Below are 26,901 nucleotides of genomic sequence, written 5' to 3'. Positions count from 1 at the left end.
CAGTCATTTGGGCTCCGCTGGCGCCTCAGCAGAAGAGCTGGATAGTAAATGTACAGACTTGTATATAGGAAAAATAAATTTCGATGTCTGTATGTAATGAAATGTGTGCATAAGAATGGCACGTCCGATTGTATAGAGATCCAAATATTTTATGAATAAAGTATATTTTTTAAATAAAAAAAGATTCCTAGGCAGTTGCAAACAGATAATGCTGGGCAGTTCCAGAACTTCTCAGGTTTTGTGGGTTTTATTGCTCGCTGCACTTGATGTTTATCAGTCCCAATCTCTGCGAAACCACAAAGAGTGCGGGAGCAAACCAGCGCCGAAGGAAGGAAGTAATTTGCTGTCATTGTTAATCGCCCCTTGGCACGCCATGTAGCGTGCGAGCGTCCAGGCGTCGGAGTCGCCGTTCGCCAATAAAACGGGAGGCTGTGCGCTCTGCCGGTCTGTCCCAGGGCGATGGAGGTGAAAGGCGATGGGAGTGCAGAGGCTGACAAAGCCGATTTCCAGGCGAGGGTGCAGGGGATGTTGGAGAAAGCGAAGCAGCTAAAACCCGAGGAGCTGGTGTTCCGCTACAAGGGCGTTCTCTACCCCTCGGTGCTGAGCTCAGTCCAAACACTGCAGGCTCTGGGCAACTTCCAGGCTCGTCCCGAAGACCTGGTGATCTCTTCCTACCCCAAATGCGGTGAGACCGTCTGATACTTATCGACTTTTGTTGAACAATAGTTCACAGTAAAGAAATGCATTTGAATGAGAAAAAGTTTGTCTCTGCACCGAAGTTCAAAGCTGTTTTCAATCCCAGTCCCTTCTGTACAGATCCTGCCACTTTCACTCATTTGGTGGGATTTCTGCGGGATTGTTAAATCTTCATTATTACTGAGATCTCACAGCTTTTGTTGCTTCTCTTTTGATGGCATGGACTGCTGTAATTACAGCACTTTAGCTGTATCATTATTAACATGATTTGCTGTTCTTTCCATTGAAAATTCAGACGGACAGGCTCAGTTAATTCTCCCGAGAACTCGAAATATCTTTAGAAACCACATTACTCTTCACTTTCTCGGACAGTCAAACTTTCTCGTGCCCCCGTCCATCTCTGCCCTCCCTTTAATCCAACAAAATAAAAGCGCTATATTCATAGACCTCAGTGTCACTGGGCAATGATACGATCTGCCTTATTGACATACAGGAGCCAGCGAGTTCACACTTGCTGCTATCTTTTATTCTTCCATGGGATGTAGGTATCGTTGGCCAAGCTCCTGGAGAGGATGGTGCTGAGCCCCTGCTGTCCATGTGATGTAGGGCCAGCCACAGTGTTGTTAGGAAGAGAATTTGGACCCAGCGACAGTGCAGGAAACGCTGGCAGTCAGGATGGGGGCTGGCTGGGAGGGCAACTTGCAGGGGCTGGTGTTCCCATGCTGCTGCTGCTGCCCTTGTCCCTCTGGATGGTAGAGGTGGCCGGTTTGGAAAGTGTTACCAAGAGCGTGGATGAATCTTGTGGCCTTTTGGCAGCACAGCCCAGAGAGAGACTGTCTGATTGGAGTGGCCCATTCACACTGTGAGACCATTTGTCAGCATTATCCCAACAATTCAGGCTGTACAAAGTGAAGCTCATTATGTTTGGTAAGGACGACTCCCAGAGGGTATGGAGGTGGGCTCTCAGTCTTAGCTTGTGCTCAGAGAGTTGGGCAATAGCTAACTGAGGAAAGCTTGAACTGAAATAATTCTATACCCCCCACCCCTCCATGCAACAGCAGTTCTGAACAATGTTTCTCACCACAACAAAAAGAAATACTGATTTGCAGTAAATTGGTGATAATAAAGTGGCAATCCTTCCACCCATCCGTCATGTGCCTGAGAGAGTCAAGTGCTTGCAGCTTCAGTGGAGGCTGAGCACCGGCAGATGAGTGACAATGCAACATCAGCCCAAGTTCTCCAGCTGCCTGCATGCCTGGTTATTTGAGGCGAGGGAAGGAGTCAGGCATTTAGATATTTGCAGATTGTCAAACTCTCCCTCCTGTACATGATATCCAAGCTTGGCATTTCTGACCCTCTATTCATGCTGTGCCAGTTATCTCCATGGCAATGCCCCCCATTGGAGTGAGGGCTTGGATGCTTGGTGGGCTTTTATTAGTTCTGTCCACATTTCTTTCGTTATTCCATTGTTTTTCTGCAGAAAGTGTAGACAGAGTCATAGAGATGTACAGCATGGAAACAGATCTTTCAGTCCAACTCATCCATGCCAACCAGATATCCCAACCCAATCTAGTCCCACCTACCAGCACCTGGCCCATATCCTTCCAAACCCTTCCTATTCATATACCCATCCAAATGCCTCTTAAATGTTGCAATTGTACCAGCCTCCACCATTTCCTCTGGCAGCCCACTCCATAACCGTACACCCTCTGTGTGAAAAAGTTTCCCCATAGGTCTGTTTTATATCTTTCCCCTCTCACTCTAAATCTATACCCTCTAGATCTGGACTCCCTGACTCCAGGGAAAAGACTTTGCCTATTTACCCTATCCATGTCCTGCATAATTTTGTGAACCTCTATAAGGTCACCCCTCAGCCTCCGACGCTCCAGGGAAAACAGCCCCAGTCTGTTCAGCCTCTCCCTATAGCTCAAATCCTCCAACCCTGGCAACATCCTTGTAAATCTTTTCTGAACCCTTTCAAGTTTCACAATATCTTTCCGATAGGAAGGAGACCAGAATTGATGGCAATGCCCCCCATTGGAGTGAGGGCTTGGATGTTGGGTGGGCTTTCACTGGTTCTGTCCACATTTCTTTTGTTATTCCATAATTTTTGTGCAGGAAGTGTAGACGTCAGTTATTTTATTTCTTCACAGGATGTGGTGTTGCTGGCTGAGCCAACATTGATTGGCCATCCCAAACTGCTTTGGTGAAGTTAGTGCCTGACCTGTGATTGGGTTGTGATACATATTTATGTTGAGTATGAAAGCAGCAAGTTGGGAGCATGAAGGGCTGGTGGTTGTGTGGAAGCAAGTATCTCCAATGTAAAATGTGAACGTTCTCAGAACAGTGGAATGTAATACAATTTGTAACTGGAACTAGAGAGTGTTTGTGTCAGTGTTGAAATGAAAAACAGATGTTGAGTGTGTTGGGAAATGCAGAGCAGCAGTGGTATAGGGTTAGGTTGTGATTTGGAGAAAGGGCATGTGTGGTTGGGCTTGGGGGAGGAGTGGATTAACAATGTATTGAAGAAAGTGTAATGTTTTATTGAGAGTAAAATGCATGAAGATTAAAATTTATACTTTTACCATTCTGGTTATATAACCATTTGCTTTCTAGATTGAAGCAGTATCCTTGGTGCCGTGCTACAGCTGTGTAACTTATGGAATAATTAACTGTTTGTTTGGCATCTATCCACCATGAGATGTAGAAGAAGACTCCCCCATCTGGCCCTTCAGTCAGATTTTCACAGCAGAATCAGAAAATCTGTGTTCTGCTTTAAAAAAAACAGAAGCCATCATATCTGTGAAACTGAAAGCAGAATGTTGATGGAAAGACTGCTTGCTCAAATGAATGTAAAGCTCTTTGGAAAACACTCAACAGTTGATTTTTATTGATTAGACTGTTACTGGTTTCCCTGGAAATCTGTAATTTAAACATGGCAGATCAATCAGAATGTTCAAGACACTCCATGAACTATTTGCTTCATAAGCCCCAACATAACAAATCCATTTGTACTTTTGACAATAACAAGACTTGAGCAACCATCTGGATTGCATTAACTGAGAGTGAGCAGAAGCAGATCCAATAGTAATATTTGAAACAGGATTAGGTAAATATTTGAAGGGGTGAAAAATATAGGAGAAAGAGCATGCAAGTGTGATTAAATAGCCAGTTTTGCCAAACAGCTGTTAGAAACATTGGACTGAATTGTCCTGGGCATTTTTATACTGAAATGTTAGTACCTTCAGCCATATCAAGTCAATTATGGGCGTGTACTTGCATCATTACTGTATTGTTTACAGGAGTTTCCAGTTTAAAACTAATAGAATTATGATCGCTGGCCCCAAAGTGCTCCCCCACTGACATCTCAGACACCTGCCCTGCCTTATTTCCCAAGAGTAGGTCAAGTTTTGCATCTTCTCGAGTTGGTACATCCACATATTGAATCAGAAAATTTTCTTGTACACACTTAACAAATACCTCTTCATCTAAACCCTTAACACTATGGCAGTCCCAGTCTATGTTTGGAAAGTTAAAATTCCTGACCATAACCACCCTATTATTCTTACAGAAAACTGAGATCTCCTTACAAATTTGTTTCTCAATTTCCCTCTGACTATTACGGGGTCTATGATACAATCCCAATAAGGTGATCATCCCTTTCTTATTTCTCTCTTCCACCCAAATAACTTCCTGGGATGTATTTCCAGAAATATCCTCCCTCAGTTCAGCTGTAATGCGATTCCTTATCAAAAACATCAGTCCCTCTCCTCTCTTTCCTTCCTTTCTGTCCTTCCTGTAGCATTTGTATCCTGGAACATTAAACTGCCAGTCCTGTCTATCCCTGAGGCACGTTCCTGTAATTGCTATGATATCCCAGTCTCATATTCCTAACCATGCCCTGAGTTCATCTGCCTTCCATGTTAGGCCTCTTGCATTGAAATAAATGCAGTTTAATTCATCAGAGCTACCTTGTTCTCTGCTGTGTCCCTGCCTGCCCTGACTGTTTGACTAGTTTCTTTTCTCAACTGTACCAGTCTCAGATTGATCACTTTCCTCACTATCTCCCTGAGTCCCATCCCCCACCTTAATAGATTAAATCTTCCTGAGCAGCTCTAGCAAATTTCCCTGCCAATATATTAGTCTCCTTCTAATTCAGGTGCAATCCATCCTTCTTGTACAGGTCACTTCTACCCCAGAGGAGATTCCAATGATCCAAAAATCCAATGATCCTTCTCCCATACACCAGCTCCTCAGCCATGTATTCATCTGCTCTATCCTTCTATTCCTGCCCTCACTAACTCACAGCACCAGGAGTAATCCAGATATTACTACTCTCGAGGATCTCCTTTTTAAATTCCTGCCTAACTCTATATTCTCTCTTCAGAATCTCAATCCTTTCCCTTCCTATGTCATTGGTTCCAATGTGGACAATGACCTCCTGCTAGTCCCTCTCCCCCTTGAGATCACCCACTCTGAGACATCCTTGAACCCGGTACCAGGGAGGCAACATATCATTCTGATTTTTTGCTGCTGGCCACAGAAACATCTGTCTGTGCCTTGGACTAGAGAGTCCTCTAACACAATTGATCTCTTGGAACCCAATGTACCCTTCATTGCATTAGAGTCAGTCTCGATACCAGAAACTTGGCTGTTCGTGCTACATTCCCCTGAGAATCCATCACCCCCTACATTTTCCAAAACAGCCTAATGGGGATAGCCACAGAAGACCCCTGCACTACCTGCCTACCTCTCTTACCTTTCCCAGAGTTAACCCATCTATGTGACTGTATCTGCAACTTTTCTCCCTTCCTATAACTGCCATTCATCACATCCCCTTGCTCTTGCAAATTCCTCATTGCTTCTAACTGTCTCTCTAACCTATCCATTTGATCTAATAGGATTCGCAACCAATGGCATTTATTGCAGATACAATTCTCAGTAACGCCTAAACTCTCCCTAAACTCCCACATTCGACAAGAAGAGCATATCACTCTACTCAAGGCCAGTTTTGCTTCTTCCAGTCTACATACCCAGAAAATAACACTGTCTTATTCCTCTACAAAACACTGCTTCAGGCTAACTTAATACTTATGGCTTATATTTTTAAGTTTAATCGAGACATATCTCAATAAAACATATAATTAAGAAAGAACCTACTGTGCTCACTACTGCAGATTTACTGTAAGGCCACACTTAAAAATATTCACTTATCTGTTTCTGTGCTGTGACTTTCCCAAACATGTTCCTCCAAGATTAGTTGTGAATTTTACTGTTTGTTCATTTTCTCAGACAACCTCTGCTGTCCAACGATACATGAATTCAAACAGCAAAGGCAGTAAGTGTCTCTTCCTCGTTCTATCTATCTCACTCTCTCTCCTGCACTGACCTCGCCATGAGCTGCCTTTGTCTGTTCCTCTCCCTTTTAAAAGTGCTGTTGTTTTGACTTTTCTTTTCTCTAAAGTTTCAAAACAATGCAACAGCATATAAAACAGTAATTGCTGCTCCTAGAATTCGAGGAAATCACCTCCAACACCTAAAATACCTCACAAAAGGAACAGCTGTTACAGCCAGAAATTTTTCCCGTCCTTCATCTTGGATTACCCAGAATTCTTGCATGTACCAATTTGGACGAAGGGTCTGTTTCTGTGCTATATGACCCAATGACTCTGAATCTTGAGTGGAGAGTTGGCAAGAGTACATGTGGCTATTGTTTGGTTTTGCAACCTCGCCCTTCCCTCATGAGGCACTCCAGCCTTAGTTGCAGCAGTCATCAGGGAAGGTACTCCTGAAGAAAACACTTTGGGGTTTGTCAGGTGCCTGGAGTGGCTGCCTAAGGGAGATGTTAGACATATGATTGTATTCTCTGGTAAGTAATTCTGGAATTTTATATGCATCTTGAGTTAGTGTTCTGCCCTAGGCCAGGTTCTGTTACTGCAGCAAGTGGCTGCTTACATTGATGAAGTAACCAGCTATAATAACTCTTGTATTTATCCATGTTCTACAGGATTTAATTGGGTCTATTTCCTACTTTGCAATATTGCTTCTGAAAATCAAACTGAATCCAAAGACGGGAAACCTGGAGTTCAAAATAAAGTCAAGTTATTGGAATTTGAAAATGCTGTGAGATATGAGGTATATGGATGAGAAATTGTGTTTGATTCTTGTAAAGAAAGTAAAGATTTGCATTTATACGTTGCTTTACATGACCCCTAAAAATCTGTAATGTAGAAAACATGGTGGCCAAGATGTACACAGTGAATTCTCTCAGACAGTAATCTGATAATGACCAGATCTTTAGTTTATGTGATATTGATTGGTGGATAAATATTAGTCAGGACACTGGGAATAGCAGTTCTCTGAAACAGTGCCATGGGAGCTTTTACAAGCAGAGAGCGGGCAGCTGTTAATACATTGCTCATCTGGAAAATCTAGATTGTCAAATTCTAGATTTGTCTGATAACTGCATTAAATGCTTCCAACTACCATGGTGGATTGGAGCCTGATCACTAGTCCAGGGAAATGGATTCTGAGGCCAGTGACATAACCACTATGCTACCATACCCACGTGCTGGTGATATGATTTCAACAGCGAACTGCTAATTAACATAAATTGCAATGGACAACATCTAAATAATGGCATAAATATAACATAGAATTGTGGATGCTGGATATCTGAACCAAAATCAGAAATTGCTGCCGAAACTCAGCAGGTCTGGCTGGCAGCATCTGTGGGGAAAAGCACAGTTATGTTTCCAGCCCGGTACCTGTTCATCCGAAATAATAGCAGCAAGGGAAAGGTGGTATTTATGCTGAAGACAAGGTGGAATCAGCAGATAGGTGGAGACAGAGCACAGACACGGGGAGAACGTGCAAACTCCACACAGTCAGTCGCCTGAGGCCGGAATTGAACCCATGTCTCTGGCGCTGTGAGGCAGCAGTGCTAACCACTATGCCACCGTGCCTCCCACATAGGAAAGCGGTGGGTTTGGTAGTAAGCGAGGACAGAAAAGAAGCTGAATAAATGATAATGAGAGCTGAGAGTGGGTGAGAATGGATAGGCTGTGCTAAAAGTAACCCACGCCATGACAGGCGTGGGTGTGAGGTGGATAAAAAGCATGGAAGGATGGGATCTGACTCTAATGTTATTGAACTCAGTGTGGAGTCTTGGAGGCTGCAGGGTCCCCAAGTGGGAAATGAGATGTTGTTCTGTGAGATTGCAGCAGGCCTGTCAGAAATATTGCCGTGGGAACATGGTGGGGTGTTGAAGTGGTAAGCAATTAGAATCTCGGGGTCATTTTTGCAGAATGTAGGTGTTCTGCAAAGCGGTCTCCCAGTCTGCTGTTTGTCTCCTCACTATAGAGGGGACCAGTCTGTGAACAGCAAGTACAATGGACTAGATTGGGTGATGTCCCTGCATCCTCCACGACTCAACATCGAGTTCAATAACCTTAAGCCAGATCCCACCCTCTCATATTTTCCACCCACTTTCACACTCAGTCCTGTCATAGCATGGCTTGATTTTAGCACAACCTATCCATTCTCTCCAACTGTAAGCCCTCGAGGTCACTTTATTCAGTTTCTCTTCTGTCCTAACTGACTATCAATAGTACCCTTGTTTACCTATCCTTTTCAGATCTCTGCCTCTCTAAATTCTGTCTCCACCTGTCTGCTATCAGTTCTGATGAAGGCTCACCGGATTCAAAATGTTAACTCTACTGTTCTCCCAAAAATGCTGCCAGAGCTGATGGGCTTCACCAGCAATTCCTGTTTTTGCATCTAAACTATGGCCACGCTCAATGTCTGTGATAATACATTATATTCCTTCATGTGGACATCCAATGAGGGCAGGGTTGCATTTAGCTGTGGTTTATACTTCCCACTCCCCACTGTCATGACCCCAGTATGAAGAATACCGAATGGGGAGGTGCCAAACTCCCATGGAATGTAGTGCACAAGGGGGTCAGTGCCTTCAGCTGAGGAAAAGGGATAAGGAGCTAAAAATAAAGTTACTGAAGGAATATGTCCCATCCATTGTAACATGAGAATTGTAGGATTCACAAGGAACAAAGCTTGCCTGTTAGCGTCCTGATAGTTGCACGATACAATGGTAATGGAATTGTTGACTGATCAGCATAATTTAATAAATCCATGTTTAAGCCTCATCAGACAACTGTTTCTTCCAAACATCCTTCCTGTAACAGGTCATGTCTCAATGTACTCATGTACTCAATCCTAAGTATTATGAAAGCCACTCAATGTTCCCAATCTATTGACTATCTGGTCCAAGCATCTCATCAGATTAACACAAGCTCTTGTGAATCTGAATGAATGTATTTTCTGTTATTAAGTTAGGGAGGTGACATCTATTCTGCTCCTTTTGTGCATCCTGCTCATTGCCAATGAATGAGCTCAGGTTCTATACTGTCTCATCTGAATTCACAATGCTTGCTCTCTTCATGATGTACTCCATTTCCTTATTAAAATGGACATAGTGCTAATGTCACTGGATCAATCATCCAGAGACCCAGCTTAATGCTTGGGTAACATGGGTTCAAATCGCACCATAGCAGCTGCTGGCATTTAACCTCAAACAAATAAAAAGCTGCAGTTGGAAGCTAATCTCAGTAATGGTAACCATGAAATTATAATTGATTGTTGTGAAAACCCATCTGGCTCATCAATGCCCTTTGGGGAAGGAAATCTGCTGTCCTGACCTAGTCTGGACTATGTGGGATCTAGACCCACAGCATTGTAGTGACTGTGAAACGCCCCGAGCACGCAATTAGGGCAATTAGGGATTGGGATTAATGCTGTCCTTCCCAGTGAATCTTGCATGCCATGACAAAGCTTTAATTTCCAGGCATTGGCACAGAAACAGTAATTTGTAAAAGTAGGAAGAAGTGTTGATATTGTTTTTGTAACATTCTTCCCTCAAATTGTAGGTGGTATTTTTCATTATGCTATTTTGGCACCCTTGTTAATTCTTAATTCATTCTTCATAGCATCTTGCCGATTCTAAATAACCAGCTTCTAAGAATTAGTGCTGGCACCAAATTGTGTTTCCTTAAATAGGATAACTTACTTAACATGAGTACTTTTCTACAATATAACTGTAACACATAATATATAACACATAATATTAAGTACATTTCAAAAATTACTTAGTTTGCTGTAAAGTGCTTTGATTCAGCCTAATAGTCATGAAAGGTACTATATAAATACAAGTCTTAATTTTGTTATTTTGACATTGATGTCTTTTTGAGATATGCTGCATTGAAGTATGAGCTCTGTGCAAAAGAGGAACAATCAGCAAAAGTCACTTTAGATGGCTATTGAAACTTATTAGGTTGCAACACAGATTGTTGTATTTAATGCTTTAAGCAAGAGATAAGTTACAATTTCATTGCCCATTATCTCAAACCAGGTATATATATCCCAATAACAAGTTAATCTTTTTCCTGTCGACTTTGATTTCTCACAACTGTGTCTTGCATTCCAATTGATTGACACCTTCTGTGAGTCAGTGTTAAGGTGACAGATTTGTTTGCACTGTTGCATGCTTTATGAATAAGCAAATAGTTTGCATTTTATGAGAAAACCTTTTTATTAAATAAATTCTTATTTACATAAGAAAATGTCAATGACCTTGAGAAGTTTCCACAGGAATGTTTATGATGTTTCTCTCGCACCATTTTAAGTTTCCATATTTTGCACGAGAAGCTGAGTAAAGTCCTTTTAGTATATGGGAGCAATTCTATCACATTTATGAACTAGCTGCACCCAGTTGGATTTGTGTGTAACTTCAGTTTATATTCTAATCCCTGCTGAGAAGATCTTTGAGTAAAAGATTTTTGTCCTAAAGTTTCGTAACTTTCCTTCATTTATCCTTTGGTCCTCCTATCCTGATTTAATTGAAAATAATTTTTTAGACCTGCTTTGTATTCAATGTAATATTTCATGTGATGTGATGAAGTTTCCTTTTGATCTTCTCTTTGTGCACTGTAGAACTCAAGTTCATCTTTGCTTTTCTGAAATCCCTGCATGGTATTTGGGCAGCACGGTGGCACAGTGGTCAGCACTGCTGCCTCACAGTGCCAGAGACCTGGGTTCAATTCCCACCTCAGGTGACTGACTGTGTGGAGTTCTCCCCATGTCTGCGTGGGTTTCCTCCGGGTGCTCCGGTTTCCTCCCACAGTCCAAAAAGATGTGCAGGTCAGGTGAATTGGCCATGCTAAATTGCCTGTAGTGTTAGGTAAGGGGTAAATGTAGGGGTATGGGTGGGTTACGCTTCAGCAGGTCGGTGTGGACTTGTTGGGCCGAAGGGCCTGTTTCCACACTATAATGTAATCTATTCTGAGGATCTCTTATTTTTCTGTCATCCTTTCTAATTCCTGCTTTGTGGTGTGATGATTAGAATTCAACATGGCACTGCCGAGTAAAGATAGCCAAGTTACAAAGCTCCTGACAAATCTTTGTCAAATCTAATCTCAGCAGTTGGACTCGAAACGTCAGCTCTTTTCTCTCCTTACAGATGCTGCCAGACCTGCTGAGATTTTCCAGCATTTTCTCTTTAGCCTGAATTAGAGGCTTGATTCTGATATTGGACCCTGAAAGTATGGCAGTATCCACATTAGGAGTTATGAATAGTGGCTGGTATCCCTAATGTTAAAGCATGCTGCTTTGACAGTACAGAGGGAGCTTGGTTGTATGCTTATGACACTATTGATTTAGCTGAAGTATCATGAAGTTCTGGTGTCATCATTGCTGTTCAACTGGAATCTTTCTTCATCCACTCTCTAATAACTGATACAAAAACAGAAAATGCCTGAAAGACTCACTGAACAGATCAGAGAGATTCAGTTGAAATAGGAATGGAATTAATGTTTTAGGTTGATAATTTTATTTTTATTGGGAGATATTTGGCAAAATGTTAGCAGAAATAATTTTGTAAGTACAAAATAATCTCTGCCTTTGTTGTGGTGCAGTTGCCCTTCCTGGCCTGCCATTTCTTACACATGTTTATTTGGTTATTCATTCAAGATGATGAAAAGTTTTCAGTCTCCTCGTATTTATGGATTGCACACTCATTACAACAATCTACCACCGTCTATAAATGAGAAGAAAACAAAGGTAAGATTACATTAAATGTCAGTGCACAATGGTGTGAGACCAAACCAAGATTTTAATCACCTTAACCACACTTTCAAAGGACTAAATTGATTTGATCCTGATCCCATTTGGTTGACTCATGAACCCAGTAGTATACAAATCATTCCTTGTGGCACAGTAGTAGTGTCCCTATCCCTGGACCAGAAGGCACAGGTTCAAGTGCCAACTGCTCCAGAGGTTCATCTCTGGAGCAAATTGATTAGAAAAAGTAGGATAAATAAGAAAAATTAAAAAGTCTTTCCATTAACTCCATAGTGGGTTGCAATCATATGCTTTCTGGGTGAGGCTGAATTTAGATCATACTCCAGGAAGACTTGCTGATGAATTTTTAAAAAACAAAAATCTCATAGCCATAACTTGCATCCAATAGCATTTTCTTATTAAAACAAACCACATTCCAAAAGTGATGTGTATACCTTGCACACCTTTAATCAAACAGTAAGATTATGATTTCTATACACAAACCAGACAGAACTAGTTGAATGAGTTCAAGTAAGGTTGAACTCCATTTTATAATTACAAAACTGCTTTGAGTAAAAGTCATGATTTGGAGATGCCAGTGTTGGACTGGGGTGTACAAAGTTAAAAATCACACAACACCAGGTTATAGTTCAACAGGTTTATTTGGAAGCACTAGCTTTCGGAGCGCTGCTCCTTCATCAGGTGGTTGTGGCGTATAGGATCATAAGACACAGAATTTATAGCAAACGTTTACAGTGTGATGTAATTGAAATTATACAAAAGATGAGAGACTTAACAAACAATCCAGGTCGTTTTCAAAATATAATTTCAATTACATCACACTGTAAACTTTTGCTGTAAATTCTGTGCTTTATGATCCTATACTCCACAACCACCTGATGAAGGAGCGTTGCTCCGAAAACTAGTATGCTTCCAAATAAACCTGTTGGACTATAACCTGGTGTTGTGTGATTTTTAACTTCGAGTAAAAGTACTTTAATAATTGATCCATATGGAAGTGTATTTTAAGCAAAGTGGAAATTGGTTAGGATGGTTTTGATTTCCCAAACCCTTGGGTTTTATGGTCATCTAATGTCTGGGTCTTTCTCTCTGGGTTCCAATCGAGCTAGCCAATCAGATAAGGTATTGGAGAGGTAAGGACCGGCAAGGGAATATACATAGACCCAAGGAATCCAGGAAGGAAAATGGATAAAAATGAAAGCTGCAGAGAAAAGCAGTGGTAGTTGTTTTTTAACTTCAAACATTTTTTGCGTGTCACAGCAGGTTTGATCAGTACCTAGTGTGATAAGCCTTAGCTGGCAGAGTCCCAGTTGAAGTTTGATTTCTGTAATAAGATCATAAACATGACTGTCATCCAGAAATTGCAGAGTATAGGTCAGGCCTTTGTTTTATATAGACAAAGGCTGAGTCATATCAAATAAACTTGATGGCCAAATTAATAGAACACGAGAGCATGCTGGTTGCATGGCATCCATCAGCCTAGAAACTGGAATATGAAAAATATCTAATTAACAAGAAAGGTGAGGTTTCAGAGTAAACCATGAACAAGACAGAGTGTAATGTCTTCTAATAATGCTGACAGTATTTCTCATTAGTAAATCGAACGTTGATTGAAATTGGGTTTGCAAACTACACTGGAGGATTTCCCCTGGTTAAACTGAAAGCAGAATAGATGGTGGTAATATTCTGTTTGGCTCACGCTCCACTTCTCTGCAGAAAGATTAAATGCTTTTGTCTTGTTACCTCTCCACAGACATTGGTTGTATTTCGCAATCCCAAAGACAATGCAGTGTCCTACTATCACTTCTGTCAGAATAATCCTTTACTGCCCACCTATTCATCTTGGGATGAGTTCTTCAGAAAGTACATGACTGGAGAAGGTAATGCATCTTGGCTACAATTACTCGTGGGTTTAGACATTCCCAGATGTATAGTTCTTTCAGAATTTTACTCACATATTAGCTATACACTATCAGCATAATACGAGTTGGGCATTGCTGAAAAAGATGTCTTTTATTGAAAAATTTCACCTGCATTCATCAGGACATTTTGCAAAAACACCAGTTCAAAGAATGAACCAGCATTTATATGACGTGAGAGGAGACCTCTGAATGGCTGACAAGTGGACTCAGATTGGTGGAAGCATTTCCTGATGAGTGCAAAACAAAAAAGTTTTGAGAAAACAGTCTTTTTTCATCGATAGTCAAGTTCTCTAGTAGCAAACGAATATCTGTACATTCCCAGATTTTGGAAAAGCTGACATCACGCATACAAATATATGCAGCAAAGCAAAAAAGAAATATCTGTAGTCGAGGAAAGTTTTCTGGAAAAACTTTGAAGCATTAGAAAAACAATGCATACAGGCAGGCAGACTTTTTCTTTCAGTCAAACTAAGGTTTTCTTTTCTGACTATTTATTTCCTAGTACAAATTTCAGTGTAAAAGTGGTTGATGGGATGCTGTCGAGCAGGCCAGCATCAAGTACATTGATGTGGTAATCCAGGAGCAATCTCAACCTGGATCCTTCTCTTTGAGTCCCCTTCAGCAGAACCTATCTGTGGCTGTAGCTTCTGCCCCACTGGCACTTGAACCATTCTTTATCCCCAGTCTGGCTGTGACCCACTTGTACTCAGGCCCTCTGAGCCACCTAAGGAGATATTAGGGCAGGTGACCAACTATTTGGTCAATGAGGTAGACCTTTAAGGAGAAAAGAGTGTTAGAAATGTTGGGGTCTTTAAGGAGAGCATTCCAGAGCGTAGGACCAAATAACCAGCTTCCGATGGTGGGTCAATTTGAAACTGTTAAAATGAGGCACCGGCTTCTGTTCCAGGAAGGTGTCACCTTCATCATGAAGTTGAGAAAAGTAAAAATGTTGATGGGGGCGAGGTGTTAAGAGCTGAAGTGTGATGCAATCTGCCTACCATCATCTTTCTCTCGTTGACAAGAATCAGAGACATCATGTACACATGATGACCAAATGCTTAATTAAACACCCCTTGTCTAAGGGTCAAAGGCTGGGTTTAATGTAGCAGTGACATCCTGCTCACTGGGTTGGAGAACTGGCAGGAACCTCTTGTTACCGTGGGGATACCCGACCAAGTTAAGCACAGCTCAGGCACTTGGTGACCAAAGATGGGGCTTTCCTTGGGTTTAAGAACATGTCAGTGCCACTGGGAACAGAGGCTTCTGCAGGGAATGTGCCAAGGGCCAGCCTGATGGTCACCTCTATATCCCTGGATACTGATGATTGTGGGGATTACAGAAAGGGGGTCACCCAAGGGGCAACAAAGGGCTGGGTCAGAGCTAAGAGAAGTAGGGGATAGTTCTCAGTAACCCAAGCCCAGTCCACATTTCCAACGCTGGGAATTCAGCACCGAGTGTCTGTGACGCATCAGCCACTCCCCAAACCATCTCCACCTCCACCCTTCCCAACTGCAATCCAAGGCCACAGCGACAGCCAAAGTAATTTGAAGGGCATCCTGCAGGAGGGAGGGGAGAGCCATGTGGCTCCCATTTAATCCTGAGGCACCATTTAAATTCCAGCGGGCTCCAAAGCATCAAGTGGATTAGTTGCTTACGTCATCCTTTCCTGCTTCAAACATTCCCAGGATGTGTGTTTTCTTGGGAGATTGATGCAGGCAGTCCACATCTCCAACGCTGGGAATTCAGCACTGAGTGTCTGTGACGCATCAGCCACTCCCCAAACCATCTCCACCTCCACCCTTCCCAACTGCAATCCAAGGCCACAGCGACAGCCAAAGTAATTTGAAGGGCATCCTGCAGGAGGGAGGGGAGAGCCATGTGGCTCCCATTTAATCCTGAGGCACCATTTAAATTCCAGCGGGCTCCAAAGCATCAAGTGGATTAGTTGCTTACGTCATCCTTTCCTGCTTCAAACATTCCCAGGATGTGTGTTTTCTTGGGAGATTGATGCAGGCCATAGTTCGTAATCACGTGAGCCTGGCCGCCATGTTTGCTGATGTGATGGGCTGGATTAAATTCTACCCAGTGAGATTCAAACACCCACCACTTACTCTGGCTCATATGGAATTTGGTGCACCTTAATTTTGGCCAGTCCCTGAACTAAGAAAGGGGAGTATGGCACTCTCCCTTCTTGCAGTCCCCTCACCACCAAAGAACTAGACTTCAGTTTAAAGAGTTGATGTTAATCTTCTCTGTCACCAATCTGCACAGATTATGGGGTGGGTGGTTGTGGGAAAGGCCTGTTTGTGTTCTTCCCCCTGCCACCCTGCCATACCCCATCACCACTTTGTATTGCCTGGCTCCATGAACAGCAAGGCCTCCAACAGGAAAGCTGGTTGCTAATGGCCACATCATCATTTCTGTCAACTTCGGGTGTGAGTCCATGGCCAGGCACACAGCCAGGAATAGGAGCACAAATCTCCCAGGACTCAGGCTCCACGTGGTGAAATAATTCACAAACTGCTTAGCTCTTCCTTCACCCCAATCCTAGTGAACGTTGACCCAGAAACATTTCACTGACCCTACAAAATCAAAGGTGGAAAATCTTCATTTATTTTTAATCACATGTTCTGTCTTTGAGAGCTTTATGACCTCTTAATGGTGGTCCTTTTTGATTGTTTTTGCAGAACCAGCAAACAGATGCTTGTAACTGTTTGTACAGGCGTATCTAGCTTAACCTACACACCCTCCCCTCACAGCACCTTATCTATTTGTCTGTAACATCTACCATTGTTTGCAGGCACATTTCATTCTCGTATGCACACTTTAGCTAATGCAAAAGTAATTATATATTTCCTTCACATAGTTTTCATTCGTGTTAACTCAGCTCTTGGCTGAAACAATTATACACCGGTGTGAGTTCATTTACCTTGCATAAATAATTATGGTTGCAGAAGTAACACTGCTTTACCTATATCCCACACTTTGATCTTAATGAGTCTTAAACTCGACATAGAATCCGTACAATGTAGAAGCAGGCCATTTGGCCCATCAAGTCCACACCGACTATCCAAAGCGTACCCCACCCATACCCACCCCATCCCTGTAATCCTGCATTTGCTACGGTCAATCCATCAAACCCACACATGGGTAATTTAGCATGGCCAATCCACCTAACCTGCACATCTTTGGACTGTGGGAGGAAACCGGAGCACCCGGAGGAAACCGATGCAGACACAGGAAATGTGCAAACTCCACACAGATAGTGGCCTGAGGGTAGAATTGAACCAGGGTACCTGGCACTGTGAGGCTATGATGCTCTGAAGAACTAAGTGGTGTGTGATTATATGCCCCTCTGCTTTGTGTTCTCGCAGCAACCTATATTCAGCTTCAACAAACGAAACAAAGAGAAAGGTTAGACATTTCATCTATTTCCCCGCTGACTTGATTCTTAGTTTCTTCCTCCTGATTTAATGTACTTGCTTTGCAGTTTCTAACTTTAGTACTGGCCTTCTTAACATTGCTGAAAACTTCAATCCTGAATTTCTGCAGGAGTTCTCTCAGTCATCTGTTGTGACTCTGACAAGAAAATATCTGGATCCCCTTCCTTCCCTCTCCCGAATGGGGAACTGCATGAACAACTCTTCTAACTGCTTTTGGCCATTCACACAAAAATCCAGTCAGACATTCCAGAGAAACCTCCCAGAGAGTGGTTTGGGGTGGAGCTTGTATTCCAAAAGAACAATTGTGCAAATAGCATTGATGCATCGAACAGTGAGCTAAACATGTCATACAGCCATAGAAGTTTACAGCACAGGAAAAGGCCCTTCGGTCCTTTGGGCCTGTGCTGGACAAAAACAAACTCCCAATTATTCTAATCCCAGCCTTGTTCGCCTTGGCATCACAAATTAACATCCAAATACTTCCTAAATGTTATAGGATTTCTGCCCCTACCATCCTTACAGTCCACTACAGTCAGGAATGGAAGAACACAAATGCATTGAGGTGGGAGGAGGCTTGTGTACAGCATGGATGGATTGTGCCAAGTGGCTTCTTTTCTATGTTGTAGATAAATATCTAATTTTTCAGCAGTCTCACTAGTTTTCCAAAGAAATGATAATTAAACTCCTGGCCAGATTTCTAATATAAACTAGGTGTGTAAATACTATTGGTGATGGTGTGTTAGTACAGAATCAAACACTTACTCAGGCAAGTTTCCATTTTAATTTGTATTGGAAAATATAAAGCGAGGACTGAATGATGAGTTAAATCTGAATTTTGTCTGTTTGCCCCAGTCTGATTTTTCTCTCCCTCCAGCCTGACTGCACCTACAGGCTGCCTGTCATTTTAATTCTCTTGATGTAATGCTCTGTGACTTCACTTTTGTAAGTTTTTAATTCTAAACAAATGTATACCTTAACATTTACCAGCTGCATTGTAATAAATCAAATTCACAGGTTTAGGTCTAAGGGACACTACTCTGTTAAGACACCAGTAGATCTATTCATAAGGAGCAAATCACATTCACAGTTGTGTTGTGTTCAACAGTGGTCGATGCTGTATCACTGGATATTGTGTTGCAAGGTTACCCCTTCTGTTTGAAGAGAATGAGGAACTCAATTACAGAAATGATTCTTGAGTGGGGGGGAGCACTGAGTCTGAGAGAAATACTCAGTGTAGCACAGAATCATATATGTTACTGAATCTATGATTAATATTATTTTTCTCTGATGCTACTTTTTATTTTAAAACAGTTTGTTGGGGCTCCTACTTTGATCATGCTCTTGTGTGGGAGAAACATTTTGATGATGAGAATGTGAAGATTATCACATATGAAGAGCTGAAAGAGGTCAGTATATTTTCTGTGTAGATTAGTATACAGGACTCCCTTTATTGGGGGATAATTACCAAGGAGGAGAATGTGAGGACTGCAGATGCTGGAGATCAGAGCTTAAAAATGTGTTGCTGGAAAAGTGCAGCAGGTCAGGCAGCATCGAAGGAGAAGGAGAATCGACGTTTCGGGCATAAGCCCTTCTTGAATATTAGAGTGGGAACAGTTAACAGAATGGTCAACCTTTATTTCCCTCTTATGAGGAACAATCCCCCTTGCTTGTTTTGTATCTGGTAAAAATTCTCTCTGTAGTATTTTACAGCAGCTAATTCGCACCAATGCAGTTTACATGACCAGAGTGAGTCTCTACTCCTTTGTCACAAAACTGGCATAAAATTATCTCTCGATCGTTTGTATCAGAAACTTAATTTATGTAGAAAGTATAAGGAAGTTTGTTTTTGGCAGAAAAGAGTTTTGCCAATTGAGTAGAAGTTTGTAAAATTAAAAACAATTGATAAATTGATTGAATCATTTGTGTTGATTCTGAGATGAGGCTGAAGATGAAAAGTTAGAAAGAGAATATTAAGAAGGCATGTCAGGTGGAACCCAAGCAATAATAAGATAAAGAAGTACATGACCAGGGCAGGCTGTTGAAGTAAACAATATGAATGAGTATCATACATAAATTGATATATTTTAGTTCAGAAAAGGAAGGTAACTGGTTTTGGCATAAGATTGAGCTGACAGTATAATTTGTAACAGGGTGTGTAACTTTGTTGTTAATGGGGAAACACCCATGACTCCTGATGCATTTGCCATATCCATGTCTTTCCTTTACTAAAAATTAACCAGAACCTAACTGGAATTGGGTGATAACACACTGAGTCAGAGGTCAGGAGCACATGATAGGATAATGCAATACTGAGGGAATGCTGCACTGTTGTTGTCCCTGTTGTCCAGACCATTATGTATCCCTCAAGCAACACCCAATGCCACAAAATTGCTCTGAAGTTCAATGATCATTCAGTCAATTTTTATTTTATTCTTTGTTGCAAGCTCTATGTTATTGTTCTACAGAGATCTTTGATATTTGTCAAAGTTTAACATTGACTCCATGGTATTGCCCTAATTTCCATGACTGGCACTTCATACCATCAGCCAGTATATGGTTCAGAGTAAGGGTTGTCTGAGATAATCTTCTGCCATCAGTCCTCCTTTGTCTATACTTTGTCTCGGATCTTTCTAATGGTCAGTGCTAGAGTATGCTCTCCCCCCCCCTACTACAGTCTATGCAGAAGAGGCATTGTTCTCAGTTAACAAGCTAGTTTATTGTATGTAAATATCATTACATACTGTTCAGGTATAAATATAAGGACTCTGCTCCCTACAAAGGCTCATGTAGGACTCACTATCTTCACTCAGACCATGATGCTCAGTTTCACATTTGATTCCTCTTGAACCATTATCTTATATATCAGGTTGGTCAGTGCCCTCTGAGTGTTTGGTTCAGACCTCAGTTTAACATTTCGTCCAAGGGACCACACCTCTGACCATGAGCCAATCCAGCAAAGCCGCATTACATTATGATCCATGGTCCTGGGTATTAGCAGATGCAGTTTAAAAGAAGGAGTCTCCCATTTGAGATGGAAATTCAGAGAAATTGTTTCTAAGAGTCTTTAGTCTTTTGAACTCTTGTCTTTAGAGAGTGATGGAGGCCAAGTCATTTAATATTTCTAAGGAAGAGATAGACTGACTCTCTTGTTAATTAAGAAGCTACGGTTATCATGAGTAGGCAGGAAAGTGAAATTGAGGCCACTATAAGATCAGCAGAGCAGGCTAGAAGTGCCAAATGGCCTGTGTCTGCTCCTAATTCATATAGAGGCATAGAGTCACGGAATCAGACCCTTTGGTCTGACTTGTCCATGCTAACCAGATATCCTAATCTAATCTAGTCCCATTTGCTAGCACTTGACCTATATCCCTATCCCTTCCTATACATGTACCCATCCAGATGGCTTTGAAACGTTGTAATTGTACCAGCCTCCAGCACATCCTCCTCCCTTTGGTCCAACTTTGTCCATGCTGACCAGACTTCCTAAACTGATCAAGTCCCATTTAGAGTCATAGAGATGTACAGCACAGAAACAAAGCTGGCATTCACCTCCATGCTCGAGGCTGGGAGCGCACGCTGGAATGATCTCGAGGCCAGAAGTCCAGTGCAACAGTGCAGCTGAGGTCATGCCGAGCCGCCGAGAGACTGTCAACAGCTATACATTTTAATGCAAGGCACAGTTCTTTTTGTTCACTTGTGGGATGTGGGTTTTGCTGGCTGGGCCAGCATTTATTAGCTGTCCCGAGTGGCCCTTGAAGATACCGATGAGCTGCCTTCTTGTACCTCTGCTGCCCATGTGCTGCAGGAAGACCCACAATGCCACGAGGGAGAGAAGTCCAGGATTTTGACCCAGTGACACTGAAACCATGGAAACAGCAGGAACATGTGTACACATTGTGCACACTTCAGGTTAACAAAGTAAGTCATTACTGGCTTGTTTTTTAGGACAATCCCCTGACTGGTCAGAGTTAATCTGCCTCATTTGAAATCTGAATAAAGTGTAGCAGTTAACAGTCCATCATCTCCATGGCACCACCTCCTAGAACCAGAGTTTGCTTACAGACCAATCAGAACTCTTCTCTCATCCAGAATGAATATTAGCTTCTTGTTTATTGGTATTTTTCTTATGAAGTGTCCTGATGCCTGCAAGATGCAAAGCTTCAACAAAATGTGTTTTCTTTCAGCAACACTCCATTTAATCATCATCTATTTCCTCTTTTGCTGACCTTACTTTAGTAGGTTGCCCTGTGGCAGAGTGTGACTTTCTATTTTTGGGAAACGATTCCATCTGAAAAATCAAAATCACAAGGTTTTTCATGTTTTCTTTCAAGTTGACTCAAACTACCATAGAGGAAAATATCTTTCTCCTCAAACACTGTCGCAATGACTTTGTGATCTCGCTTATGGCTTTAGAGAGAGAGAGAGAGGGAGAGAGAGAATCGAGTGAAACAATGTAGGAAATAATGAAGTTACTACTGGTGACATTTGACCCCTATCTTTTTCTAAGCAAGGGCTGGAAGGGGTTGCTAAAAAGACAAGGGTCAAGTAAACGGAAGATTGCTGTGGAATATATTAAAATCTCTTGCACGCTTTTACATTTCCACAATTGCAGCTTTCCGATGTATTTTGAGATGCACATGGTCAGACAGAGGCCTAACATGCCATGCCTTGCCTTAGAGTGAGTCTTGATGTGCTGAATTTACCTGAATTTACCCATTTATTTTGATTTACCGACTTCTCAGGTTTTCTATTCATTTTGATCCTGTGGGTGTGTTTCCCCCCAATAGGATTTGGCGAAAGGGGTGCAGTCGATAGCAGAATTCTTCGGCCTGTCTCTGAGTGAGGAACAGATTCAAAAGATTGCCAGCAGAGCTACCTTCCAGGCCATGAGTGACAACGCCCAGAAAACTCACTCCAGCATCGGCAAGGTTATCTTCCGAAAGGGTAGGTAGAAATGAACTCTCGTCAGGGTCTGAAATGCTCAGTTTGGGAAGGGAAGATGGAATGTGTTGATGCTGTTCATTGATCCTTGCAGCTCAGAAGAGTTTTTCTGACCCACTGTGAAAGCATGCTTCGTCTCTGCTTTTGTCTTGTAATCCTCCAAATGATGAACAAGGAACAGGAGTAGGCCATTCGACCCCTTAAGCTGGCTCTGCCATTCAATAAGAACATGGTTAATCTGATTTTAATCTTAACTGTACATTCCTGCGTAACTCAGATAATCTTTCATCCCCTTGGTGACCAAGAGTCTATCCACCTCTGCCTTAAAAATATTTAAAGATTCTGCATCGACTGTCTTTGAGGAAGGCAGTTCCAAAATCTTCAACTTTCTGAAAGATGTTTTATTTTCCATCACCTGTGTTTTAAACGGACAAACGTTGTGCACACTCTGACCCCTAGTTCTAGATTCTCTCACAAGACAATCCTTTCAAGATCCACAAGGTCAAGCCTCCTCAGGATCGTATATGTTTCAATTAGTGGCATGGTGGCTCAGTGGTTAGTACTGCTGCCTCACAGCACTGGGGAGCTAAGTTCAATCCCAGTCTTGGGTGACTGTCTGTGTGGAAGTTGCATGTCCTCCCTGTATCTGCATGAGTTTCCTCTGGGTGCTCCAGTTTCTTCCCACAGTCCAAAGACCTGTACGTTAGGTGAATTGGTCATGCTGAATTGTGTGTAGGCGAGGTAGGGTAGCCAAGCTAAATACAGGGATGGAGTGGAATGCTCTTCAGAGAGTTCGTGCAGACTCAATGGGCCGAATGGCCTCCATCTGTATTGTAGGGATTCTATGTAAGTCACTTCAGACTGTTCTAAATTTCCAGAGGAAACAGGTCGAGACTTTCTTGTGTAAAGACAATCAACTCATTGCAGGTGTTAGTCTAATAAACCTTTTCTGAACCACTTCCCATGCATTAAGATTCTCCCATATACCCAGTGACCAGTGCTGTACACAGTACTCCAGGTGAGGTCTCACCAATGCCCCATAAAACTGAACAGTAGCCTCTCTCCCCTTGCATTCAACTCCTCTCTCAATAAAATAACACATTCTATTAGCTTTCCTGAATACCTGCTGTTCCTGTATTCTAACCTTATGTGATTCATGCACAAAGGCACCCATAACTCTCAGCATCTCTCAGCTGTGCAATCTTTAGCCATTTAAATAATATGCTTCTTAATTTCACACTTTCCTACACTATACTCCATTTATATCCCTTTGCAGGCTCATTATGTCCTCTTCACAACTCAAATTCTTCACCTTCCTTCATTCTCCAGTGCCCTTTTCAAATTATTTATTGGATTTTTCACAAATATTCGTAGTAAATCTGTTGAAGATGGCAATGGAGTAAGTGAATTGGTGGAGATGAAGCCCAGAGGGAGGGAAAGACACTCAGGCAGACAAAGGGATGGATAATGGTAAACCAGAAAGAAAGAAAAGCTGATAATGGAGACTATAAGTAGGTGAAAATGTGTTGACTCTACTGAAAGCCGCTCATGTCATGTCAGGGTGTGATCTGGATAGAGGACATGAAAGAAGGAAGGACATGTGGGTAAAAGACATGTTCAGGATCTAAAAATTACTGAACTCACTGAGTCCTGAAGGCTGCACAGTAACCGAGTAGAAAATGAGACGCTGTTTGTCCAGTTTTCCCTGAGCCTCACTGGAACTCTGCAGCAGGCCCGAGATGGAAGTGTTGCCATGGGAACGTGGTGGTGTGTAGAAGTGACAGGCAACTAGTGGCAGGATTCTACATTACTGGCCCAAATTAGTTTTAACAACTTTGCTTTGTTTTTAATCTAGGTGTGGTTGGAGACTGGAAATCCCTTTTCACTAAAGAGCAGAGTGAAGAGATGGATGCAAAGTTTGAAGCATGTTTAGCAGGAACAAAATTAGGAGCAATGTTGAAGTATGACCTCTACTGTCAGGAGTAATTAACAACACGGAATATTGTGACAGACAAGGAATACATTCTGTTTGGAGAAGACAAGTGTTCAAAACTGTGAATTCAAACATCAAAACACCTCAATTTAAAAACAGAAAATGCAAAAATAAACAACAGATTACCAATGATAGCTAAATGTTATAGCTTCAGAGCTAAACCTGTTGTGACTTTGTAATTCTGGGGCCATAACATTTCGCAATTCAAGCCCTCAGCTTCTTTCACCCCACACACCCTCCCTACCTCCACAGTGCTGACCAGTACCAATCCTCCACTTCACCTCAGCAGAAACCAATCCAGCCCAAACACTCTCTCAATTCATCAAAGCTGAATATTGCCTGAAGTGTACTGTATTAGCGCAGCCTCACAAACTCTGCAATGCTGGAACTGCAACATGTCATACCCAGGACAAGGACGATTATAGGTCAGCGCAGTAAGATTTGTTGTTAACTATAAACAGGCAAGCAGAGCACTTGTCACTACCTCATCTCAACAGGATGGAGGTCACAATGATTCTTCCTTCACTATAATTTCATCGATGGAACAGTAGGGCTAGAGAAGGAGATGAAATACTCCCATAAATGAAAGAGTCACATTTTAAATTGTATTAAAATATCAGAAGATGCTACGCATATCTTAAGCACATTTTAAATATAGTTCTGCTTAATAATATAATAAGCACTGCAGACACATTTCAGTTTCATGATTCATTTGGCTAAATAACTTTTTTTCCACACACCTGCTCTGAAGACCCACTGCCAACATTCCAAAAGTGCTGGATTTTGAAAGTTAGAATGAACTACCATTTCACTAACAAGTGATAAAATATAGAGAAGGGAAACCTTAACTTTTTCCTGAGGAAATTTGTCTTCAAATGTTGCTGTTAATTTGTAAAATTCTGAATTCTCCAGTCTTTGTTTGGAATGTATTTTAAAACAATGAGAATTCTAGCATCAAAAATAAAATGAGTTACTTTGGATTTTGTTGTGTTTTTGATCTGCATTTTTTTTTACGCGTACTGTTGTGATCTTGTTTTGAAAATTTCCATGAGATGCTCCACTGTGCTAAAATGTTATTTGAACGTAATTATCCCATCACTGGTATTTATTTCTGTCCATGGGATGTGATGGTTGCTGGCTGGGCCAGTACATAGTTCCCATCCCTAATTGCTGTTGAGAAGATGTTGGTGAGCTGTCTCTTTGAACTGCTGCAGTCCCTGAAGTGTAGCTGCACCCTAACAGTGCCAATCGGGAAGGAGTTCCAGGATTTTGACCCAGTGACAGTGAAGAAACAGCAATGTGGTCGAGCCTGGATGGTATGCGGCTTGGGGGGGGTTTGGCAGGGGTTGGTGTTCCCATGACTCTGTTACCTTTGCCATTTTAGGTGATCGAGATTGTGAGTTTAGAAGGTGCTGGTGAAAGACTTTGGGTTAGTTTCTGCAATGTGTAGTGTAGATGACCTATATATTTCATTATCTTTTTTAAAAATGAAGTCAGGAATCCAAAGCTTCCCTTCATTATCCTTAATACGGGGTTCTACATATGTCGACCATCCAATCTTCTTAATGTATTCTACTAGCTCTTCAGCGATTCTATTATACCTCTTTTAATGCATATTTTTAACTGAGGGGCACCGACCCGATATATGAGAACTGGTTTCTACTGCTTCGTTACAATGCTGCTACTGGGCATTCATGAGGAAGGGAGTGAGTGTTGAATGTGGTGGATGGAGTGCAAATCAGGTGGGCTGCTTTGACTTGGATGGTGTTGAGCTTCCTGAAGGTTTTTGGAACTGCACTCATCCAAGCAATTGGGGAGTATTTCATCACTCTCTTGACTTAGAGTCATAGAGATGTACAGCATGGAAACAGACCTTTTGGCCCCACCCATCCATGCCGACCAGATATCCCAACCCAATCTAGTCCCACCTGCCAGCACCCAGCCCATATCCCTCCAAACCCTTCCTATTCATATACCCATCCAAATGCCTCTTAAATGTTGCAATTGTACCAGCCTCCACAACTTCCTCTGGCAGCTCATTCCATACATGTACCACCCTCTGTGTGAAAAAGTTTCCCCTTAGGTCTCTTTATAACTTGCCCCTTTCACCCTCAACCTCTGCCCTCTAGTTCTGGACTCCCCGACCCCAGGGAAAAGACTTTGCCTATTTATCCTATCCATACCCCTCATAATTTTGTAAACCTCTATAAGGTCATCCCTCAGCCTCCGACACACCAGGGAAAACACCCCCAGCCTGTTCAGCCTCTCCCTATAACTCAAATCTTCCAACCCTGGCAACATCCTTGTAAATCTTTTCTGAACCCTTTCAAGTTTCACAACATTTTTCGATAGGAAGGAGACTAGAATTGCATGCGATATTCCAACAATGGCCTAACCAATGTCCTGTACAGCTGCAACATGACCTCCCAACTCCTGTACTCAATACTCTGACCAATAAAGGAAAGCATACTAAATGCTTTCTTCACTATCTATCTACCTGCGACTCCACTTTCAAAGAGCTATGAACTTGCACTCTAAGGTCTCTTTGTTCAGAAACAGGTTACTTCTCAGCCTCCATTAGGACAAGCCCTCAAGGGCAAGTGACATTCTTGTACATTTCTTCTGCAACATTTCAAGTTTAACAACATCTTTCCTATAGCAGGGAGACCAGAATTGAATATAGCATTCCAAAAGTGGCCTAACTAATGTCATGTACCCCTACACTCAATGCACTGACCAATAAAGGCTCTTT

The 26,901-nt window shown here is 42.0% G+C and overlaps 1 protein-coding gene across 1 annotated transcript; it reads left to right on the top strand.

The window, feature by feature from the left end:
- Positions 1 to 337: 337 nt before the first annotated feature.
- Positions 338 to 25,129, top strand: LOC122552661 (sulfotransferase 6B1-like). The gene is made up of 7 exons (XM_043695482.1): positions 338 to 685; positions 6,704 to 6,831; positions 11,740 to 11,829; positions 13,604 to 13,730; positions 18,527 to 18,621; positions 22,003 to 22,159; positions 24,012 to 25,129. Exons 1-7 carry the CDS (start codon positions 460 to 462, stop codon positions 24,140 to 24,142), a joined length of 954 nt encoding a protein of 317 aa, XP_043551417.1. The 5' UTR covers positions 338 to 459; the 3' UTR covers positions 24,143 to 25,129.
- The last annotated feature ends 1,772 nt before the right edge of the window (positions 25,130 to 26,901 follow it).

This window comes from Chiloscyllium plagiosum, chromosome 9 (assembly GCF_004010195.1).
Source record: "Chiloscyllium plagiosum isolate BGI_BamShark_2017 chromosome 9, ASM401019v2, whole genome shotgun sequence".
NCBI lineage: Eukaryota > Metazoa > Chordata > Chondrichthyes > Orectolobiformes > Hemiscylliidae > Chiloscyllium > Chiloscyllium plagiosum.
The sequence above is the reverse complement of the archived record's forward strand: the minus strand, read 5'-3'. Positions and strand labels throughout refer to the sequence as shown.

Excerpts from the sequence above, each read along its gene's own strand:
- LOC122552661 (XM_043695482.1), top strand. The coding sequence starts at position 460 with ATGGAGGTGAAAGGCGATGGGAGTGCAGAGGCTGACAAAGCCGATTTC. Across the intron at positions 686-6,703 it reads CTCTTCCTACCCCAAATGCG|GATTTAATTGGGTCTATTTC; the intron begins GTGAGACCGTCT and ends CATGTTCTACAG. Across the intron at positions 11,830-13,603 it reads TAAATGAGAAGAAAACAAAG|ACATTGGTTGTATTTCGCAA; the intron begins GTAAGATTACAT and ends ACCTCTCCACAG.